Below are 15,843 nucleotides of genomic sequence, written 5' to 3' on the forward strand. Positions count from 1 at the left end.
CTGCCGTGATGGAGGTGACAGTCCTCTACCTCGGGTTTACTGATCCCCCCTTACCAGGAGCTGTGTCTCATCTTCCCGTACTGTCACCCCCAACACCTGGCACTGTCACCAGCGCTGTTTGCTGACCCCAGAGCTCTCGTGTGTCCTCCCAGCACATCCAGCCCCGCTCACTGCCCCAGCAGCCAGTCCCTGGGCCCCGTCCACCCCTCCCAAAACCCCAATGTCCCCATCCTCTCCCCTTCCCCTTGTCCCAGCACAGCTCCCTCCGCCTGCCCCGCAGGGGTACTGTGGATTCCCATATCCTTCTTTTCCGGCTCCATCAGGCCCAGAGGCACAGTGAGGGGGTGTGTGTGTGTCCGAAGGGTGCGGGGGGGTCCGAGGGGTGTGGTGGGCTCAGATTTTGGGCGCTGTGGCGGGGGGTCTGTCCGCAGCCCGGGGTCCGGGCGGTGCCGCGGTGCCGGGGCACCCACTGGCGGCGGGTCCGGCGCGGTGCAGCGCCGCTTCTTTTCCAAGAACCGGAACGTAAAACACACCTCGCTCACAAACGAACCTGGCCGATGGGAGAGCACCGCCGGCAAAAGTTGTGTTTTAATCCCTGCGTACAAAAAAAATTAATCTCTTAAACGATGAGAGGTAAAAATGATGAAGAATTAAAGACGTCAAAGGAAGGATGTGCTCCCTGCCGGGGAACAACGATCCTCCAAGGATCCAAAGGACAGCTATCTGCATGTCCCCACAGCTAAGGCACTGCAGGGAGAACTGTCTGTGAGCAGAGGTCACCAGTTAAAGGCCGTGGAAAAGAATTGTCCTGATGGCCCAGCCTGCTCCTCTCCTGGAAAAGCTGCTCAGACAGTGCTGCAGGCACGTTGATGGTTTCATGGGCTGTTGGTGTGCTCCACTCTCTGGTACTGTGCGTGTGTGCAGCTCACTCCTCGTCCACGTCTCTGCTTGAACACCTTTCCTTCCCAAACCCTGCAGGGCAATGGTGAAGGTCAGTGCTGTGCCCAGAGAGACAGGCAGGGCCTCACAGGAGTTACCCCTCCTGCCCCCCCAGGGGGCTGTGCTCCCTCCCCTGGGCCTCTCCCTGCTCCAGCAATGCCTGCCCTGCCACCTCCATCCCAACCAGGATGGCACAAGCACCTTTTGATCTTCCCTAACCCATTACAGGCTTTGTCTGAAAACTACCAGGTGAGAGCCCATGGCCTGTGTTACACCAGGAGATGTCTCTGCCCCGGAGGAGAAGGATCAGTCCAAGACTATTCTAAGGTGAAACAAGAGGACTATCATCCCCTCCTGTCTCCTCCCAGTCCTGACCTGCCTGTCCCATGCTGTGGTCCTGCTTTCCTCTCCTCAGCCACGAGCCCTGGTTTTTAGCCCATTTCCTCCCAAGTGCCACTAGCGCCCTCCCACAGCTCAGCCACAAGGCTCAGGGCAGTGACTTGCTGATGAACAGCACTGCAGCTCTCACAACTTGTCCCAAAACCCTGCCACAAACCTGAGATTTTCTACTTTCTCAGTAGCACTGACCAGACTTTGTAACAGCCTTGAGCTGCCTGGTGCCAAAGACCTCAGGAGCCAATGATGGGAAGCTCCCAAAGCCAGCACTCACTCTGGGACAACAGCACACACACCTTTTCCTGGAGAACTGCTGGTCTATCTCCTCTAGGGACTGTCCTTTTGTTTCCGGAACAAAAAGGTAAATGAATATAACAGACATCACTCCCATCAGTCCATAGAGAAGAAATATCCAAGAGAATCCAATGGCATCTGCAGAGATTCGAGTGCATGAAGGTAGGAGGTCAGTCACATCATGGGATACAAAGGAAACTGGTTTATTTGCTGTGAGGTGGTCACTGGTGCCTGATGGGCATCTTATTTTGTGAAGCCTTCAATAGATCTGGGAAACTGCTTATCTGCAAGGCCTGGACTGGGAATCAGCAAAGGAAAAGGCTGTTTCATGCCAGGCTTTGCCAGCACCAGAGGGAAGGGAAGGCAGCCGAGCTCCAGGGCCAGCAGTGCCCACCGAGTGCCTCAAGTGAGGGCTCTGCTAGAAAGAAATGTGGTAAAGCTGCCGGCACAGAAGCTGCAAACTCCGTGGTTTGCTGATACTGTGGTGCTCTAGTGCAGCCCAGTGGGCAATGGGTGACTTTTACAAACAGCTGACAGAGGGCTCAGAGCAGTGCTGTTGGTGCCTGGCTTTCCTGCTCTCAGGGGCAGCAGGGTCACAGCTACTCCAGCCCTAAGTCCCCACGGTTCAAAATGCCACCTCATCTCCAAATGGCTCATGGTGGCCATCCTTTCCTAACCAGCCGTGGGAGGTGGAGGGAGGGGGAGTGTCTACTTACCAATAAGGTCCAGGAAGGAGAGGCTGATCAGTAAATTAGCAGCCCAGTTAAAGCTGTTACAGAAGGCAAAGGCTCTTCCTCTTATCCCAGCAGGGTAAATCTCACTGAGGACCAGCCAGGTCACTGCATGGATTAGAGAGATCAGAAAGACAGTGTGGGAGTTAAGCAATTTGTTCGGGAAATGGGCAAGGGAGGTTTCAGCAGGGGGTTTAAACTCGGGCTTCACCCAGCGCCTGCTGCTGGTGGTGTCAAACATTCATTGACCTCAGAGACAGGGCACAGGAGAACACTTCAAACCTCCCGTGTTCAGCACTGCAGGAGGAATGAAACAGCAATGAACATGCACAGGGAGCAAAGAAGAAAGTGGAGGAGTTTGTAATTCCATCCACGGGACATGGAAAAGATCTGCTGTCAGGACATGCTCTTTGCAAAAAAATGAGAAAGGGGTGGAATTAGGGAAACAACATTGCATTTGGGCTAAAATCAGAGTTAAAGCAACATATGCCTTCAAGAACCCTTTCCTATCCTGGGGTTATTTAGCTTAAAATAATTTGCAGGGTCACTGTCAAACCCAGAAGACTTGCCCAATTATATATTTCTCTTGAGTTAGATGATGTTTTCTCCCATCAAGGCATTTAAATGTCAGAAAATAGTAGAGCTCACATGGAAGCAAGACCTCATCTTTAATCTCATCTGATGAAAAATAATGATTTCGGGAAAAAAAAACCCAAACCAAAACAACCAGACTGATACTGAGAAACTTTCAAAGAGGTTCCACTTCCAGTTCTGCACTGACTTCCCTGTCACACAGCAGAAGCCCCTCAGTCCCTCTGCCCTTAGCCTTCTTTTTTTCTCCTCCCCAGGGTGCAGCGCTTGTGGGATACTCTGATTTTGCAATGAGCTTCACAGAAAAAAAAACCATTACAAGGGTAGTTACAGCATGGAAGAGGAAGTTATTCCAGTGCTGTACCAGCCCTGTAGCTGGCAGAGCTGCAGTGCTAGAAAGTGATTCAGTGGGCAGATGGGGACATATTTCCAGTTCCCAGACACCAAGCTGCTTGGTACAGCAGACACATAAGGAATGTTTCCAGCAGGCAGCTTGCAGGTCAGCCCTAGTTTTATTCTCTAGGTTAGTGCAAAGATATATAAACACCACACTTACTTGGCCCAAATCCAATTGAGAAGGCGCTCACGAAAGCCATCATGCTCAGCAGTGTAATCCAATTTAAGACCGTATGTCGTGCCCAGGGAGCACCAGTGAGAGGAGGGCCCGTGCTTCCCACTGTCCCTTTTGTGGACTGACCCACCAAGCCCCTTTTCTGCCTGAGGGAAGAACTGGGAACAACCTCTTTGCTTTGGGTACTGGCAAAAACTTTTGTAAGGCTCCTTGTGGCAGCAAAACCAGGGGCTGCCTGACTTTTGACAGCACCCGATGCTGGTGGGAGGGGTGACGCAGCAGACTGGGGGAATGCAGATGTCAGGGGGTGCTCAGTGAGGCTGAGGGACGCGTTGGGGTCGGTGGGTGCCTTGCAGTCCCTGGCCATGGCCAGCGGGGCCATGCGGCTAGTGAGGCCGATGGTGGTGACCGAGATGGCCATCACCACACAGCCAGCCAGGAGCAGCACTCTCCTGCCAGCCTTGTCTGCCAAGGCCATTGCGACCAGCGTGGCCACCACCTTGATCGCTCCCAGCCCAACTGAGGCCAGGATTGCCGAGGAGTTGCTCTGGAACCCCACCGAGTGGAAGATTTTGGAGGCATAGCCCAGCACATTGGGCTGCCCAGTGAACTGCTGGAAGAGCACCAGTCCCAGGCCCACCAGAGTCCGCCTTCTCATGTTGTCTCTGGTCCTGAAAAGGTCAAGGAATGAGTAATGCTTCCCCTGACAGGGCTCCCGCTTCGCTGCCGCTCTGTCCTCAGTGTCCTGCAACGGAATGAGGCCCTTCTGGCAGTCTGAGTCCCACGAGCTTAATTTAACAGGGTTCACTGGGAGAAAGAGGATGCTGAGGAACTGCATGGCTGTCGGGGCAATGGCCAGCCCAAACATGTACCTCCATCCCTCCTCCACGTCCGCAAAGACATAATTCAGCGCGTAGGACAGCAGGATGCCCCCGGTGATACCGGCTTCGTAGAGAGACACCAGCAGCCCTCGCCGGTGAGCAGCCACCATTTCTGAGACGTAGATGCAGCAGGCCATGGATGAGACAGAGATGGCAAAGCCCACGGTCATGCGCCCAATGACCAGCACCATAAATGACCTGGCCAGCGTGAGGATAAGGCTGCCAACCAACAGGACCACGTTGCTGACCAGGATCGCTCTCCTCCGGCCGTGGCGGTCGATGAGCACCCCCCCGGCCAGAGAGGCCAGCAGTGCTCCGATGAGGACGGCGCTCACGACAACTTCTTGCTTGAAGCAGCTGAGGTGAAAGTCCACCTGCAACTGCAGCAGTGCACCAGAGATTATCCCCAGCTCGTACCCAAATATCAGCCCGCCCAGGAGAGACACCGTTGCGGACAAGAGCAGGACCATCACTGCACGACCTGGAAGACAAGAAAGTAATGCCAAGTTCAGTTTTCTGACGCTAGCAGGGCAGCTATCAGCATGCACAGGCTGGAAAAAGCTCTCCCAGGACACCCACAGTTTTCCATTTTCCAAAAGCCACGATGCAGCATTTCCCCATAGGTCACCAGGTCACATGTAGAGAGACACTTGCAGACAGTCACACAACCCACCAGGCAGAGGCACTCATTTGGGGTGCAGAACTGTGAAATCAGGACTTTGTTAACAAAGTTAAGACATGTTTTTAAGTAGAGGGCAGTGATTTGTAGTGCCTGGAGTTGTACAGGGGGATCCTCTGTAGTCTCCCTGGATTCAAATTACAAAACCTGTTCTGAGCAGGAAATGCAGCTTCTGCTTTCAGGTCGTGAGTTATTCTGCATTATCATTTTCATGTTTCAGTGCATGTGGCACTGAGCCTGCAGCCTCTACATTCTCACTTCTGACCTTGGCATTAAAAGCCCTGCTCAAAAAAGTTTATTTCTCCCACTTAATCTTGCACTCTTGCCATGACTTTGTGGGGTGGCCTGATTTCTTCATCTGTCCTTCTACAGCCCACAGCACCCAGGATCCCTGAGCCATGCACAGCCTCCTCAGGCTGGTCCAGGACCACAGGACAAGCTTCATCATGAGCTGAAAACCTCACTGTTGCCAGCCCCAAATACAAAAAGTGACTTTTTGACCTTGCCCATCCCATACGGATGAGCGTACAAGTTAAGTTTAGCTAAAATAAAATAAATAAAAAAACCAAAAGCCAGCAGCAAAAGCAACCCAAACCCAAAGCAACCCGGCCTAAACAACCCTACAAAAGCAAGGTTCTGCCTGCACATGCTTCTCACCATGGGGAAGGGATGAAAGGGTGACAATGTGAGAACCATGAGCCATGTTATAGCAGCAGGGATTGCACTGGTGCCAGAGCCAGCATGATGTAGGGATCTCTGGGAACAGCAGTGGCAGTGACCTCCCCTCCAGTTACAATTTTGAAGCACAGGTAGAGTGCATTAGCTTTGAGGTTTGTGCTGGTTTCCAGCACGTAATTCTATCTGTACTCTTTTGTTTAATTAGAAATATTCACATTTTCTGTAGACTGCATGTGGAAAAAATGTGGACACAACCACCAGACCGTGGAAACTTTTCTCACCCTGCCTAAGGGCTTTTTTCCCCCTCACAAGCTGTGTTTAATAGGAAGTGTCTCTGCTTGGCCTTTAATTACAGCTAGCAATAAAGATTTCTCAGTGATGGCTGTACATAAATACAAATATTTGTATTTATTCTGTAACCCTCTGTGTTTCATTTGTGTTACTTATGCCATTCCAGTTACCCCAGTCCCTCTCACCATGCTCTGTGTGACCACCCACACTGCTTTTAGCACTCCTTGTGCACATTATGCAGATAATTAGAAAATTATCTGCTGAGAACAAAAGGCGTAAGTGCCCATCCCATTAGTTCCAAGCCACAAATTCTACTAGTCACAGAGAGTCCCACTATAAATACCACAGCTGATTTCATCAGGTTTTGCTGCATTTCTTGTTAACTTCATGAGCAGTCATGGTTTATGAACTTTGACTGAAATCCAGTTTCTATACAGTCTGTTCTGACATAGCTGGGAAATTCGAGGACTCTTCAGACCTCCACTTGAGGACTGAAAGTTTGGTGGGTCTCGGGAGGAGCTGTGGCAGGCGATTCCCTGCCTGTGGCAAACTGGTCATCGGGTCGTGCTCCGGGACGGGGCAGAGACCGCCGGGCTGGGACTGGGGCTGGGGCTGACTTCGGACTCTGCTCACACCAACGCCAAGGCCAGGGAGCGCCGGACCGCTGCCTCCAGCAAATCCCGCTCCACAGCAAATCCTGGTCCCTCCGCACTCCTTGTACCCCGCTCTCCCAGCCGCCGGAGCGCTCCTGGGATGGCCCCAGGACCGAGCCGCAGGAAATTCCTTGGCTCTTGCGTTCGCTGTATGTGCTGCTGGGAGCGCTAAAAAAAAAAAAAACCAAACCAAAACCAAACCAGAAAGAAAGGGGGAAGGGCGTGGGATGCAGCTCCAGCCTTTAGGAAAAGTTGAAAACTTTTCTCTTTTTCCTTTAGGGAACTTTTTTTCCCCGGGGCAGCGCGCGCCCGCCCCAGCCCCCGCAGAGCCCTGTCCCCGGAGGGGCTGTGGCAGAGAAAACCTGATGATCCCCCCCCTCCTCCTCCGCGCCCCCCGCCCGGCCCCGGCCGCACTCACCCATGGCCCGGCGGGGCTGAGCCCCCCGCGCTCCGCGGCCCGGGAGCGCAGCGGGGCGGAGCGGGGCGGAGCGGGGTCCGGCGGCCGGAGCGGGGCCGCGCCACGTCGCTGCCGCCCTGCCCCCGGCCGGGCAGCCTGGGGCTTGTAGTCGCCCTGCCCGGGGGTCCCGGGCCGGGGAGAGCTGAACCGCCCCGGCAGCGATGGCGAGGGCCGGGGAGCGGGAGCCTGATCCCGCGGGATGGGTGAGACCGCCGGGAAGCGGGGCTTGGGCGTGTGAGCGCGCCGGGAGGCTGCGGGGTGGCCGGGGAGCCTTTACGGGCTAATCGCTCTGGAAACGAGGATATGGCTTTCGTGGCTGGAATGACAACTCTGTCCCCATTCTGTCTCATTTGAGCCAGGAACAGGAATCTCCTCGCTGCCTGCTGACCTGCTCTTGTGCAGAGCTTCTCCCCCCACCCCAGGCGAGAAAGCCTCTGGTAAGTCCACAGGAGATTGACAGTTTGTTAATGATTTGAGGTAGCTCGGCTGGAAAGCCAAAGAAGCCTGCTAGGAAAGAGGTGACCATTTCAAAGCTAAAACTAAAAGAGCAGCAGGGGAGGTTTAGGTTAGATGGCAGGAAAAGGTTTTTCGCCCAGAGGGTGGTTGAGCACTGGAACAGGCTCCCCAGGGAAGTGGTCACAGCACCAAGCCTGACAGAGTTCAAGAAGCATTTGGACAACACTCTCAGGAACATGGTGTGACTGGTGGGGTGTCCTGTGCAGGGCCAGGAGCTGGACTCGATCCTGATGGGTCCCTTCCAACTCAGCACATTCTATGATTCTGTGATTCTGTGATTAAGTTTGCACTCTTAACTTTCACTGGGACAGAAAGGATCATCTCTTGAGCTGATCTCCTTCCCCCTGCACAGTGCTCCCTCAGACAAAGCATTTCAGTATTCAGCTTCCCTTGCAATTAACATTCTTTTTCTGCTGAGTGGAACAGGAACCTTCCTGCTGTCCTGCATAAAAGACACCGGGACTTGCACTTGGATGCAAGATTTTTTTCTGAGTCTGAGGCTAATTTCATGTATCCCAAAGTCCAGTTTGCTAAACAAAACATGATACACCTCGAAGTGCTTTCAAAACTCTTTACCACAATATGCAAACATTCTCCCTCGGTGCTGTTCGTGCAAACAGCAGCTGCTGGGCGGGTTGAGCTGTGCTGAGGTGCACGAGATGTTCAGAAGTTTGCTGTGACCCAGCTGACGTGGGGACCTGTGAGGGAAGATGTGGTGTCACAGCATCCAGCAGGGACTGCCCCTGAAGGGGAGGTGCACATGACCATGAACCTGCATTGTGAGCTGGCACTTGACTGCTGGTGACATTTTGTTTAATATTTATACTAAATTTTAGTATTTAAGATGTTATAACCACACAAGCTCCAGAGCAGCAATCTGTGGAGTCTGTGCTGGTCAAGCTCTTTATCACAGTACAAAGTTGAATTGGGACAGGTCTGCATCCGTGACCATTGTGCCTGTGGTGCAGGCACACCCCTCTGACACAGACAAAAATAAACAGGTTGGCTGAAGAATAAAGAACACAAGAACACTTTTTTTTTTTTTAAAGAGCCTTTTCAGTCACCCCACATTTTGACTTAATAGGCCATTTAAGAGAAATATTTAAATAATTATTATTATTCTAACTATGGGGATACATTTCTTGTCTCTGCTCTGCAGACCAGTGGTACCAACTCTTTTTTTGTTCCAACTCATAGTTTTGGGATGCTTGAGATGGGCCATGTTGGATCATCTGTATCCTTTCAACTTTAGTCTGTTGGATATCTGGCTGCAACATGGGCAGCAGCTGATCAAACGTTTTGGCTTTGTTTCTTCTCCAAGTTATATATGAAAAGTGTTTCAAACCATCTACCTGGTTTACAGATTAAATAAATGCTTCCCATTCATATGCTCTAATTTCAATGCAAATAAAGTATGTAAAAATAGTTTTTCTAAAACCTTGTATCTGATACAGACTGACATTTCGGGTGAGCTGTGCTGTGAATTGGAGATGTCACCCATGCATGGTTCCCTACTATGCAGAGAGCCAGAGGGGACCCAGAGTCCTCATCAGGCACTGGGCAAACCCACCCTTGGCTACTTGATCTGCAATTTCCCTGAACAATTCCTTCCTTCTGAATTAAATTCAGCGTGAGAAGGAAGAAATTATACTTTTCTCCATGGTCGCTCAGCTTTCATTTATCTGCCACCCAACCATTCTCTGGAAGCTTCCTGGTCTCTGACAGCACAAGAATTATTATTATTAGCACAGACAACAAGGAGGTGAGGTTCTGGGGAGCAAGCACAGGCAGAGCTTTATGGTGTGTTTACAAAAGGTGGCCAAAAAGGTGACATCAGTATGTACAGAAATGCAGCTGCCACGTCGACACTGTGTGTGGCTGTGGGTTGTGGTCGTCTGGGAAAAAAAGGTGAAAACCTGCTGTGATGAAAACAGCAGGGATAATTTGGGCAGGAAAAAAAAAAATCTTCCTTTGTTGTTCTTAAAGCACACCTTTCTTATCGTAACATTTGTGATTAATGGGTATTCTGGGCCTGCTGAAGTCAGTGCCTTTGTCCCGAAGATCCACATATTAGAAGGTCTGGAGTGGCGGATCCACCAGCGCTTCATGTGTGCCGGCACGTTTCTATCCTGGCTCCCTCCTGCGATGCCTTCCTCCTCCTCCTCCCCTCCAGACCGTGTGCTTTGGCAGTGCCGCTTCCCCCTCTGATCCTTATCTCGCTCTTGGCTGCCGGGCTTGCGGGGCTCGAGGGCGCGTTCCTGCCTGGCAGCCAAACAGCGCAACCCCAGGGCTGAGCCGCAGGAATGCGCTTCCCAGAGAGCTCGGCGTTTGGAACGGCAGCCTGTGTTTGGTAACACAACCCGGCCGTGACTGCTGGAAAACGTTACCCTCCACCTCTGGGCCGGGGCAGCTAGAAGAGGCTTTAAAATCACAAATTAAAATACAAATACAACGGGGAGAAGGAAAGCCATCCTAGCAAAGGGAAGACAAGGTGATCAGACACGCTCATCACACACTTGAGCTCGTTTTCTCTGATTATGATTGACCCTTAGGAAGGGGTTTGGGGGCACCAAACTGACCAAGCTCTATTCAGTTATTGATGAACACAACCTCAGAGCCAGCAAGACCCTTAGATGGGCTCGAGGAGCCACCTGAGCCTGATTTAGCCCAAATTCCCCTTTTCCCATCTGAGCTCTGAGGATGGCAGCCTCCATCCTTAAATTAGCTGGGGGGTGCTGGGAGAGCTGCTTGTAGGGCCAAGAGTTCCACAGGACAGCAGGAGGAAGGAGCCCATGGGACTCGCCTTGGTTTCCATTAGCTTGGTTTGCTGCGCTGCAATTTTTGACTTAATTACATTGTTTGCGAAAGGAGAGCTTGTAAACGCTTGTCACCAGGAGAACAAAGTTACATAATTAAACTATTTAGCAGAGTCTGTGGCTTCAGTGCAGTTCTCTGGGGTGATTCAGCATTCCAATAAAAATACTGTGTGATACCATAAATATTGTAAATGGCTCTAGATGGTTTCCAAGGGCTATGTCAACTGCTTTTTTGCATTCAAAGAGAAAAGAATAAGTGAAATCACGGGGAAGATAAATTTAAATAAATAAAATAAATGGGAAAATAAAGCAAAAATATTTTCTTTCTTATTTTGAAAGCTCTGGAGGATGTTTTTGGCCAGCATGAGAGAAGACTGTCATGTTTACCAGAATAATGAACTGAGGATATCTCTGTGCACTTGCTTACAGGTTGTGTATGTGTGTCTATGGGGGCATCTGAGCACGGATGCTTAGATAAAATCTGCCCACAACATGGGGAAAAACCTTTTTTGTTATTTGAGTGTTTGTGGCATTTGCAAATTCCAGCCACAGAGCCCAGTAATGCATATCTTTCCCTGGCCAAGCTGTCAATCTCCTGGCACAGCGAGGGCAGCTGAAGGAGGATGCCACGGGTGGCCAGACTTGAGGGATTGGATTATCTGTATCATTGAGAACTTGGAAAGGTTGTTTAAAAGTTGTTACTGAAGAAAGACAAATATTTGCCAGGCATGATCCCACCGTGCAATGACAAGTAAGCTGTATGGAATGTGTTAATAAAATATAAATGCTCTGAAAAGGAAACAAATGTTGTGGATGTGAAAACAAGGGCAAAATGGACTTGTGGCACCTCCAAAAGCAACAATTGAGAACATATTTACATGGACTGGGCTGAATTCTCTTGTGTCTTCTGAGGAACATAAATTGCAGTGTGTGCAGATCGGCCGGTAGAGCAGTGGTTTTTCAGGGTGCCATAAAACCCCAAATACTGCTCCAAATATATTGAGGTTTGTCCATCTTCTGCTAAGATGGAGATGTGGGTCTTGGCTGCTCAAGGAAGGGGAGTCATCTGACTCACTGAATGAGTGGCCTGTGACAGACCTGGAGCAGAGGCTTTGGTGCTGCCCAGCGTGGGGACCTGAGGTCACGCCACGCCCTGCTGCAGGCTGGCAATCCCCTGCAGCCTACGGGCAAATCCCTTCTCTTCCCCAGCCACAAACGGGGCAGCTGCAGTGGATCTGCACAGGCTCCAGCAGAGGCTTTTGGCACATGAAGGGCCAAGAGCCAGTGGTGGATCATCCTGCTGCTGATGTCCCAGAGGTGGAGTTGCCATGGTGATGCCCCAGTGCTGGAGCATCCTGGTGTTGTTGTCCCGGGGGTGGTGTCCCAGGGGTGATGCTCTGGCAGGGGGCTCTGAGGTGGTGCTGGGAACACCTCCGGGGGGAACCACGAGATCCCACTTGCCACTTTGGGAAGATGCACATCCAGCATCTCCCTCACAAGCCCAGGGGCAGCTGCTGGACTCGCTGTTGCACTGGCAGAAACAGAATGCACTGGCTGGGGAAGGCTCAGGAACGAGTTCCACCATCCTGCAGCTACTCAGTATCCCCCCCCCTCCCCCCCCCACGGCCGAGGCGGGCAGCGGGCAGCAGGATTTACGAGTAGCAAGCACAGAGGGGTTTTGTAAGAGGCAGCACCGAGAACGACACGGACCAAGCGGCGCAGGGCGCGTTACAGCGAGGGCGGCGGGGGCGGCACAGCCGGGGCGGGCGCGGGGCTTGGGTTTCCGTCCCGGGGAACCGAGCACTGACGGAGATCGCCGGAGATCGCCGAGATTTGCCGAGCACTGACGGAGATCGCCGGACATAGCCGAGCGTTGCCGAAGCGGCGCCCCGCGCACGCGCGGTGTGGCGGCGCGTCGCGGCGATGGCGGCGGCGCAGGCGGAGGCGGGCGGGGAGCGCTCGGTCCCGGCCGGGCCCGCCGGTCCCGCGATGGGCGCTGTGGGGGCCGCGGGCCCCGCCGTGAACCACTCCGAGGCCGCGGAAGAGGAGCTGTCGCCGCCGCCGCTGCCGGGGCTGCAGCTGGTGCAGCAGGGCGCCGAGGCGCACGTGTACCGCGGGCTGTTCCTGGGCCGCAAGGCCGTGGCGAAGCTCCGCGTCCCGAAGCGGTACCGGCACCCGGCGCTGGAGGAGCGGCTCAGCCGGCGCCGCACGACCCAGGAGTCGCGGTCGCTGCTGCGGTGCCGGCGGGCAGGTGGGCACGGGGAGAGGCGGGGGAGGCGGGGCTGCCCCGGCAGAACGGACGGACGGACGGACGGACGGACGGACGGACACCCCGGGGCGGTGTGAGCGGGGCAGGACAGACACACAGACACCCCTGGGCGGTGTGAGCAGGGAAGGACAGATGGACACTCCTGGGCGGTGTGAGCGGGACAGCCCCCGCAGGACACACCCCCCCCCCGGTGCTCCCCGGCTGTGCCCGTGGCTCAGAGCAGATCGCAGGCACTTGGCACCTCCAGCGCCATCCTGAAGGGTGCGGAGGGTTCTTCGCATCCCGGGGTGACCCTCTCTGCTCGTCCAGAGCGGCCCCTAAAACACAGCTTGGCCTCGGTGTGTCCCATAACGTGTTTTTCTGGGGAGTCTCACCCCAGGAGGGGCTGATCCTGTTATCAAGCTGGAGCTGCCAGCAGGTTAAAAGGCTACCAGTGCAGATGGGTTGGAAGTAAGTGTTGGCAAGGCCCTTCCAAGATGTGGATTGGCAGTGGCCGGGGATGATCTCAACCGGGATTTCTGCTTAAGGCTTTTATCGGTTGTGTTTTGTTGTTAGAATAAAGTTGGGAATCACGTAAATTAACTGTTAGCATTGATTTGCTCTTTTAAATAGGGATTCCAGCTCCAGCTGTCTACTTCGTGGATTATGTCACCAACTCCATATATCTTGAAGATATTGTAGACTCAGTTACAGTTCAAGATCATATTTACTCTGTACAGCGGAGTGGAAATGATACCAGCAGCCTCCAGGACTTAGCAGAGAAGATGGGTGAGCTGTTAGCAAGGATGCACGATGAAGATATTATCCATGGGGATCTCACAACTGCCAATCTCCTTCTGCGGCCACCCGTGGAGAAGCTGGACTTGGTGTTGATAGACTTTGGACTCAGTTTTGTTTCAGGTCTTCCAGAGGATAAAGGGGTCGATTTGTATGTTCTGGAAAAAGCCTTCATTAGCACTCATCCAGATACTGAAGTGATGTTTAAAGCTCTGCTGAAGAGCTATGCTGCCACATCTAAAAAATCTGGTCCTGTGATCAAAAAGCTGGATGAGGTGCGACTGAGGGGAAGGAAGAGATCCATGATTGGGTAGAAGAGGGCAGGCTTAGGGATGGGGAAATATTACCTTCTGCAGATAGGGCTATTTATATTTCTAGTTGGGTTTATTTCACATATCACTATTTTGATAACTGTGTCTTCAAATAAATAAATCTGAACGAGTTTAAGCGTCCTAAAGTAACCAAAGTAATTGTGAGATGGGAGCACAGCCAAGAGAGAAACAACTAAAGGTCACTTCTTTCCTAAATGTTAAATATTTCGTCTACAAAGTAGTTTGCAGTGTCATTCCACTCGTGTTCCTTATGTGGTTATAATCATTCAGTCATCTTGCTCAGCCTGCAGACCATGAATTTGTGAGATGTTCTTACCTGGGGGTACCTGAGCATCTATAAAAGGTAACTGAGAAAGAGAAATGTGTTATTTTAATAAAAAAAATGTGTTATTTTTCTCAGAAGACTTTACAAACAAGGCATTTAAATCCATTATAAATGACTCTACACGTCCTGAAATTTTTCTGGTGACCTGAATTCCAGGACATGGGCAATGCTGAAACACAGCACTAAACATAACCCGGGTTTATTTTCTTCTGGTAGTAATTTTGGCTTTTTTTTTTACTTTCAGTCCATAGTACTTCCTTAAGGAAATAAAAACTTGTTAATCAAGAACATTTTCCTGCTGAGAAACTTCCACTTTAAGCAAGAAGTCTGCTGTTAATTTCCATTTTTGATGCTTTATAAGAGGGACTGCTCAGTTGGCAGAGACAGGTGGTAATACTCTTTCTTGTAATGTTTTCTCTATATCAGTTCTTTTTCTGGGTTACTCTGTCTGATGTGAATGTAAGATGTCCCAGAGGAAAAGCCTTTCACACCCTGGGTGGGTTACAGGATAACTGGCCCTCTGTACGATGAGCAGGTTGGGGTGCGAGTTGTGCCCTTGCTGAGTGCGTGAGCTTTATCATTTACTGCAGGTGGTGGTGGAAAAGAGACAGCGAACTCCTCCCTGAGCGATTTGCTGTGCTGGGCAGCCTTTACCCATCGGGAAAATCCTCTGTTCTCTGGTGCTCTGTCTGAAAATGGATAAGAGGGAGCAAAGTGTGCCTCACCCCTCCACATCCATGGATGTGTCCCGTACGGATCTGCATCCGTGGGGGAGAAGGCAGCTGCGAGAAGCTGCTCTGCCAGGCAGGAGAGGGGGTTGAGGGCTTCTTCCTCCGCGCTCAGAGCAACCCGAGCAAAGGGCTCGGGGCCGGCGGGACCCCCTCGGGATTTCTCTCGGGCGCGGAGCGGGGCGGGCGGGCGGCGCCGCGAACCACAAGGCGCCTCCGAGGGGGCGCCCTCACTCCGCGCGGTGGCGCCGGCGCAGCGCTGCCGCCTCCCGCCCCGCAGTGGCCGGTTCGCGTCCCGCAAGTGTCCTAGCGCGGCGGGCTGCCCGTGCCCGGCGCGCATTCACCTCTTGCCAGAGGAGCCGCCTGGGCGAGTGCCCGGCCCCGGCGTGGGGTTCGGGTTCCACCGCCCAGCCACAGCTTTGGCTGCCGCTCGCAGCGAACCGGCAGCGCTGTGGTTTGCTTTTACCGCCCGCGGGCGAGGAAGAGCCGTGTGCCCGGGCAGGGGCTGGTGCTGCCGAGCGCTCTCCTGCCTTCCCGGGGAGCGGCTGCCCAGCACACGGGCACTCGGAACGGGGCCTCGTGGCGCGGTGGGAGCAGGAGGATGTGAGCAAAGGAGACTGAGCCGAGCCCCCAGTGCCGGAGGAGGCTGCACCCTGAGCTCCCTGCCCGCCGGCCAACATCTGTACAAACACCGCTCTCGCTGTCTCCCGGTGATGCCAGGATTGAGTTCTGTTTGCAAAGCCCTTTGAAGAAGCCTGTTTCTAACTATCGTGGTGTTTATTAAAACGCAGCTCCCCCCGCGGGACAGCGGAGCAGAAACAAAGCTGATCCACGGGGAGCTTTCGGGGCCGGCGCGGTGCTCTGAGCCGGGGCCGGCAGCCCGTGGTGAGGCCAGTCCTCTCGGGGAGCTGGTGCGTGG

At 53.0% G+C, this 15,843-nt stretch overlaps 2 protein-coding genes and 1 long non-coding RNA gene across 7 annotated transcripts; 2 read left to right on the top strand and 1 right to left on the bottom strand.

Moving 5' to 3' along the window:
* Positions 1-546: 546 nt before the first annotated feature.
* On the bottom strand, positions 547-7,175 carry SLC2A10 (solute carrier family 2 member 10). 2 transcript variants are annotated; one of them, XM_027745916.2, is made up of 5 exons: positions 7,123-7,175; positions 3,508-4,884; positions 2,346-2,468; positions 1,632-1,767; positions 547-972 (listed from the first exon to the last, which is right to left on the bottom strand). In XM_027745916.2, the coding sequence occupies exons 1-5, from the start codon at positions 7,124-7,126 to the stop codon at positions 876-878; spliced, it is 1,737 nt and encodes a 578-aa protein (XP_027601717.2). In that variant the 5' UTR covers positions 7,127-7,175; the 3' UTR covers positions 547-875. The 2 variants fall into 2 exon arrangements, with proteins under 2 accessions (XP_027601717.2, XP_039239009.1); XM_039383075.1 differs by lacking the exon at positions 7,123-7,175 and adding an exon at positions 6,395-6,701.
* Positions 7,176-7,275: 100 nt separating this feature from the next.
* On the top strand, positions 7,276-11,279 carry LOC114001056. 4 transcript variants are annotated; one of them, XR_005564233.1, is made up of 3 exons: positions 7,276-7,364; positions 7,517-7,598; positions 8,875-11,279. It is a non-coding gene; the product is annotated as an uncharacterized LOC114001056 (long non-coding RNA). The 4 variants fall into 4 exon arrangements; XR_005564230.1 differs by having other exon boundaries at positions 7,521-7,598; XR_005564231.1 differs by having other exon boundaries at positions 7,521-7,598; positions 9,664-11,279.
* Positions 11,280-12,416: 1,137 nt separating this feature from the next.
* On the top strand, positions 12,417-14,270 carry TP53RK (TP53 regulating kinase). Its single transcript, XM_027745950.2, has 2 exons — positions 12,417-12,744; positions 13,375-14,270. The coding sequence occupies exons 1-2, from the start codon at positions 12,417-12,419 to the stop codon at positions 13,851-13,853; spliced, it is 807 nt and encodes a 268-aa protein (XP_027601751.1). The 3' UTR covers positions 13,854-14,270.
* Positions 14,271-15,843: the final 1,573 nt, after the last annotated feature.

The sequence above is a fragment of the Pipra filicauda genome, unplaced genomic scaffold, assembly GCF_003945595.2.
Source record: "Pipra filicauda isolate LSUMZ 115617 unplaced genomic scaffold, ASM394559v2 scaffold299_size895176_pilon, whole genome shotgun sequence".
Lineage (NCBI taxonomy): Eukaryota > Metazoa > Chordata > Aves > Passeriformes > Pipridae > Pipra > Pipra filicauda.

Excerpts from the sequence above, each read along its gene's own strand:
- TP53RK (XM_027745950.2), top strand. The coding sequence starts at position 12,417 with ATGGCGGCGGCGCAGGCGGAGGCGGGCGGGGAGCGCTCGGTCCCGGCC. Across the intron at positions 12,745-13,374 it reads GCTGCGGTGCCGGCGGGCAG|GGATTCCAGCTCCAGCTGTC; the intron begins GTGGGCACGGGG and ends TCTTTTAAATAG.
- SLC2A10 (XM_039383075.1), bottom strand. The coding sequence starts at position 6,440 with ATGAAGTTAACAAGAAATGCAGCAAAACCTGATGAAATCAGCTGTG. Across the intron at positions 2,469-3,507 it reads CTCAATTGGATTTGGGCCAA|TGACCTGGCTGGTCCTCAGT; the intron begins GTAAGTGTGGTG and ends TAATCCATGCAG. Across the intron at positions 973-1,631 it reads CAGCAGTTCTCCAGGAAAAG|GGTTTGGGAAGGAAAGGTGT; the intron begins GTGTGTGTGCTG and ends ATTGCCCTGCAG.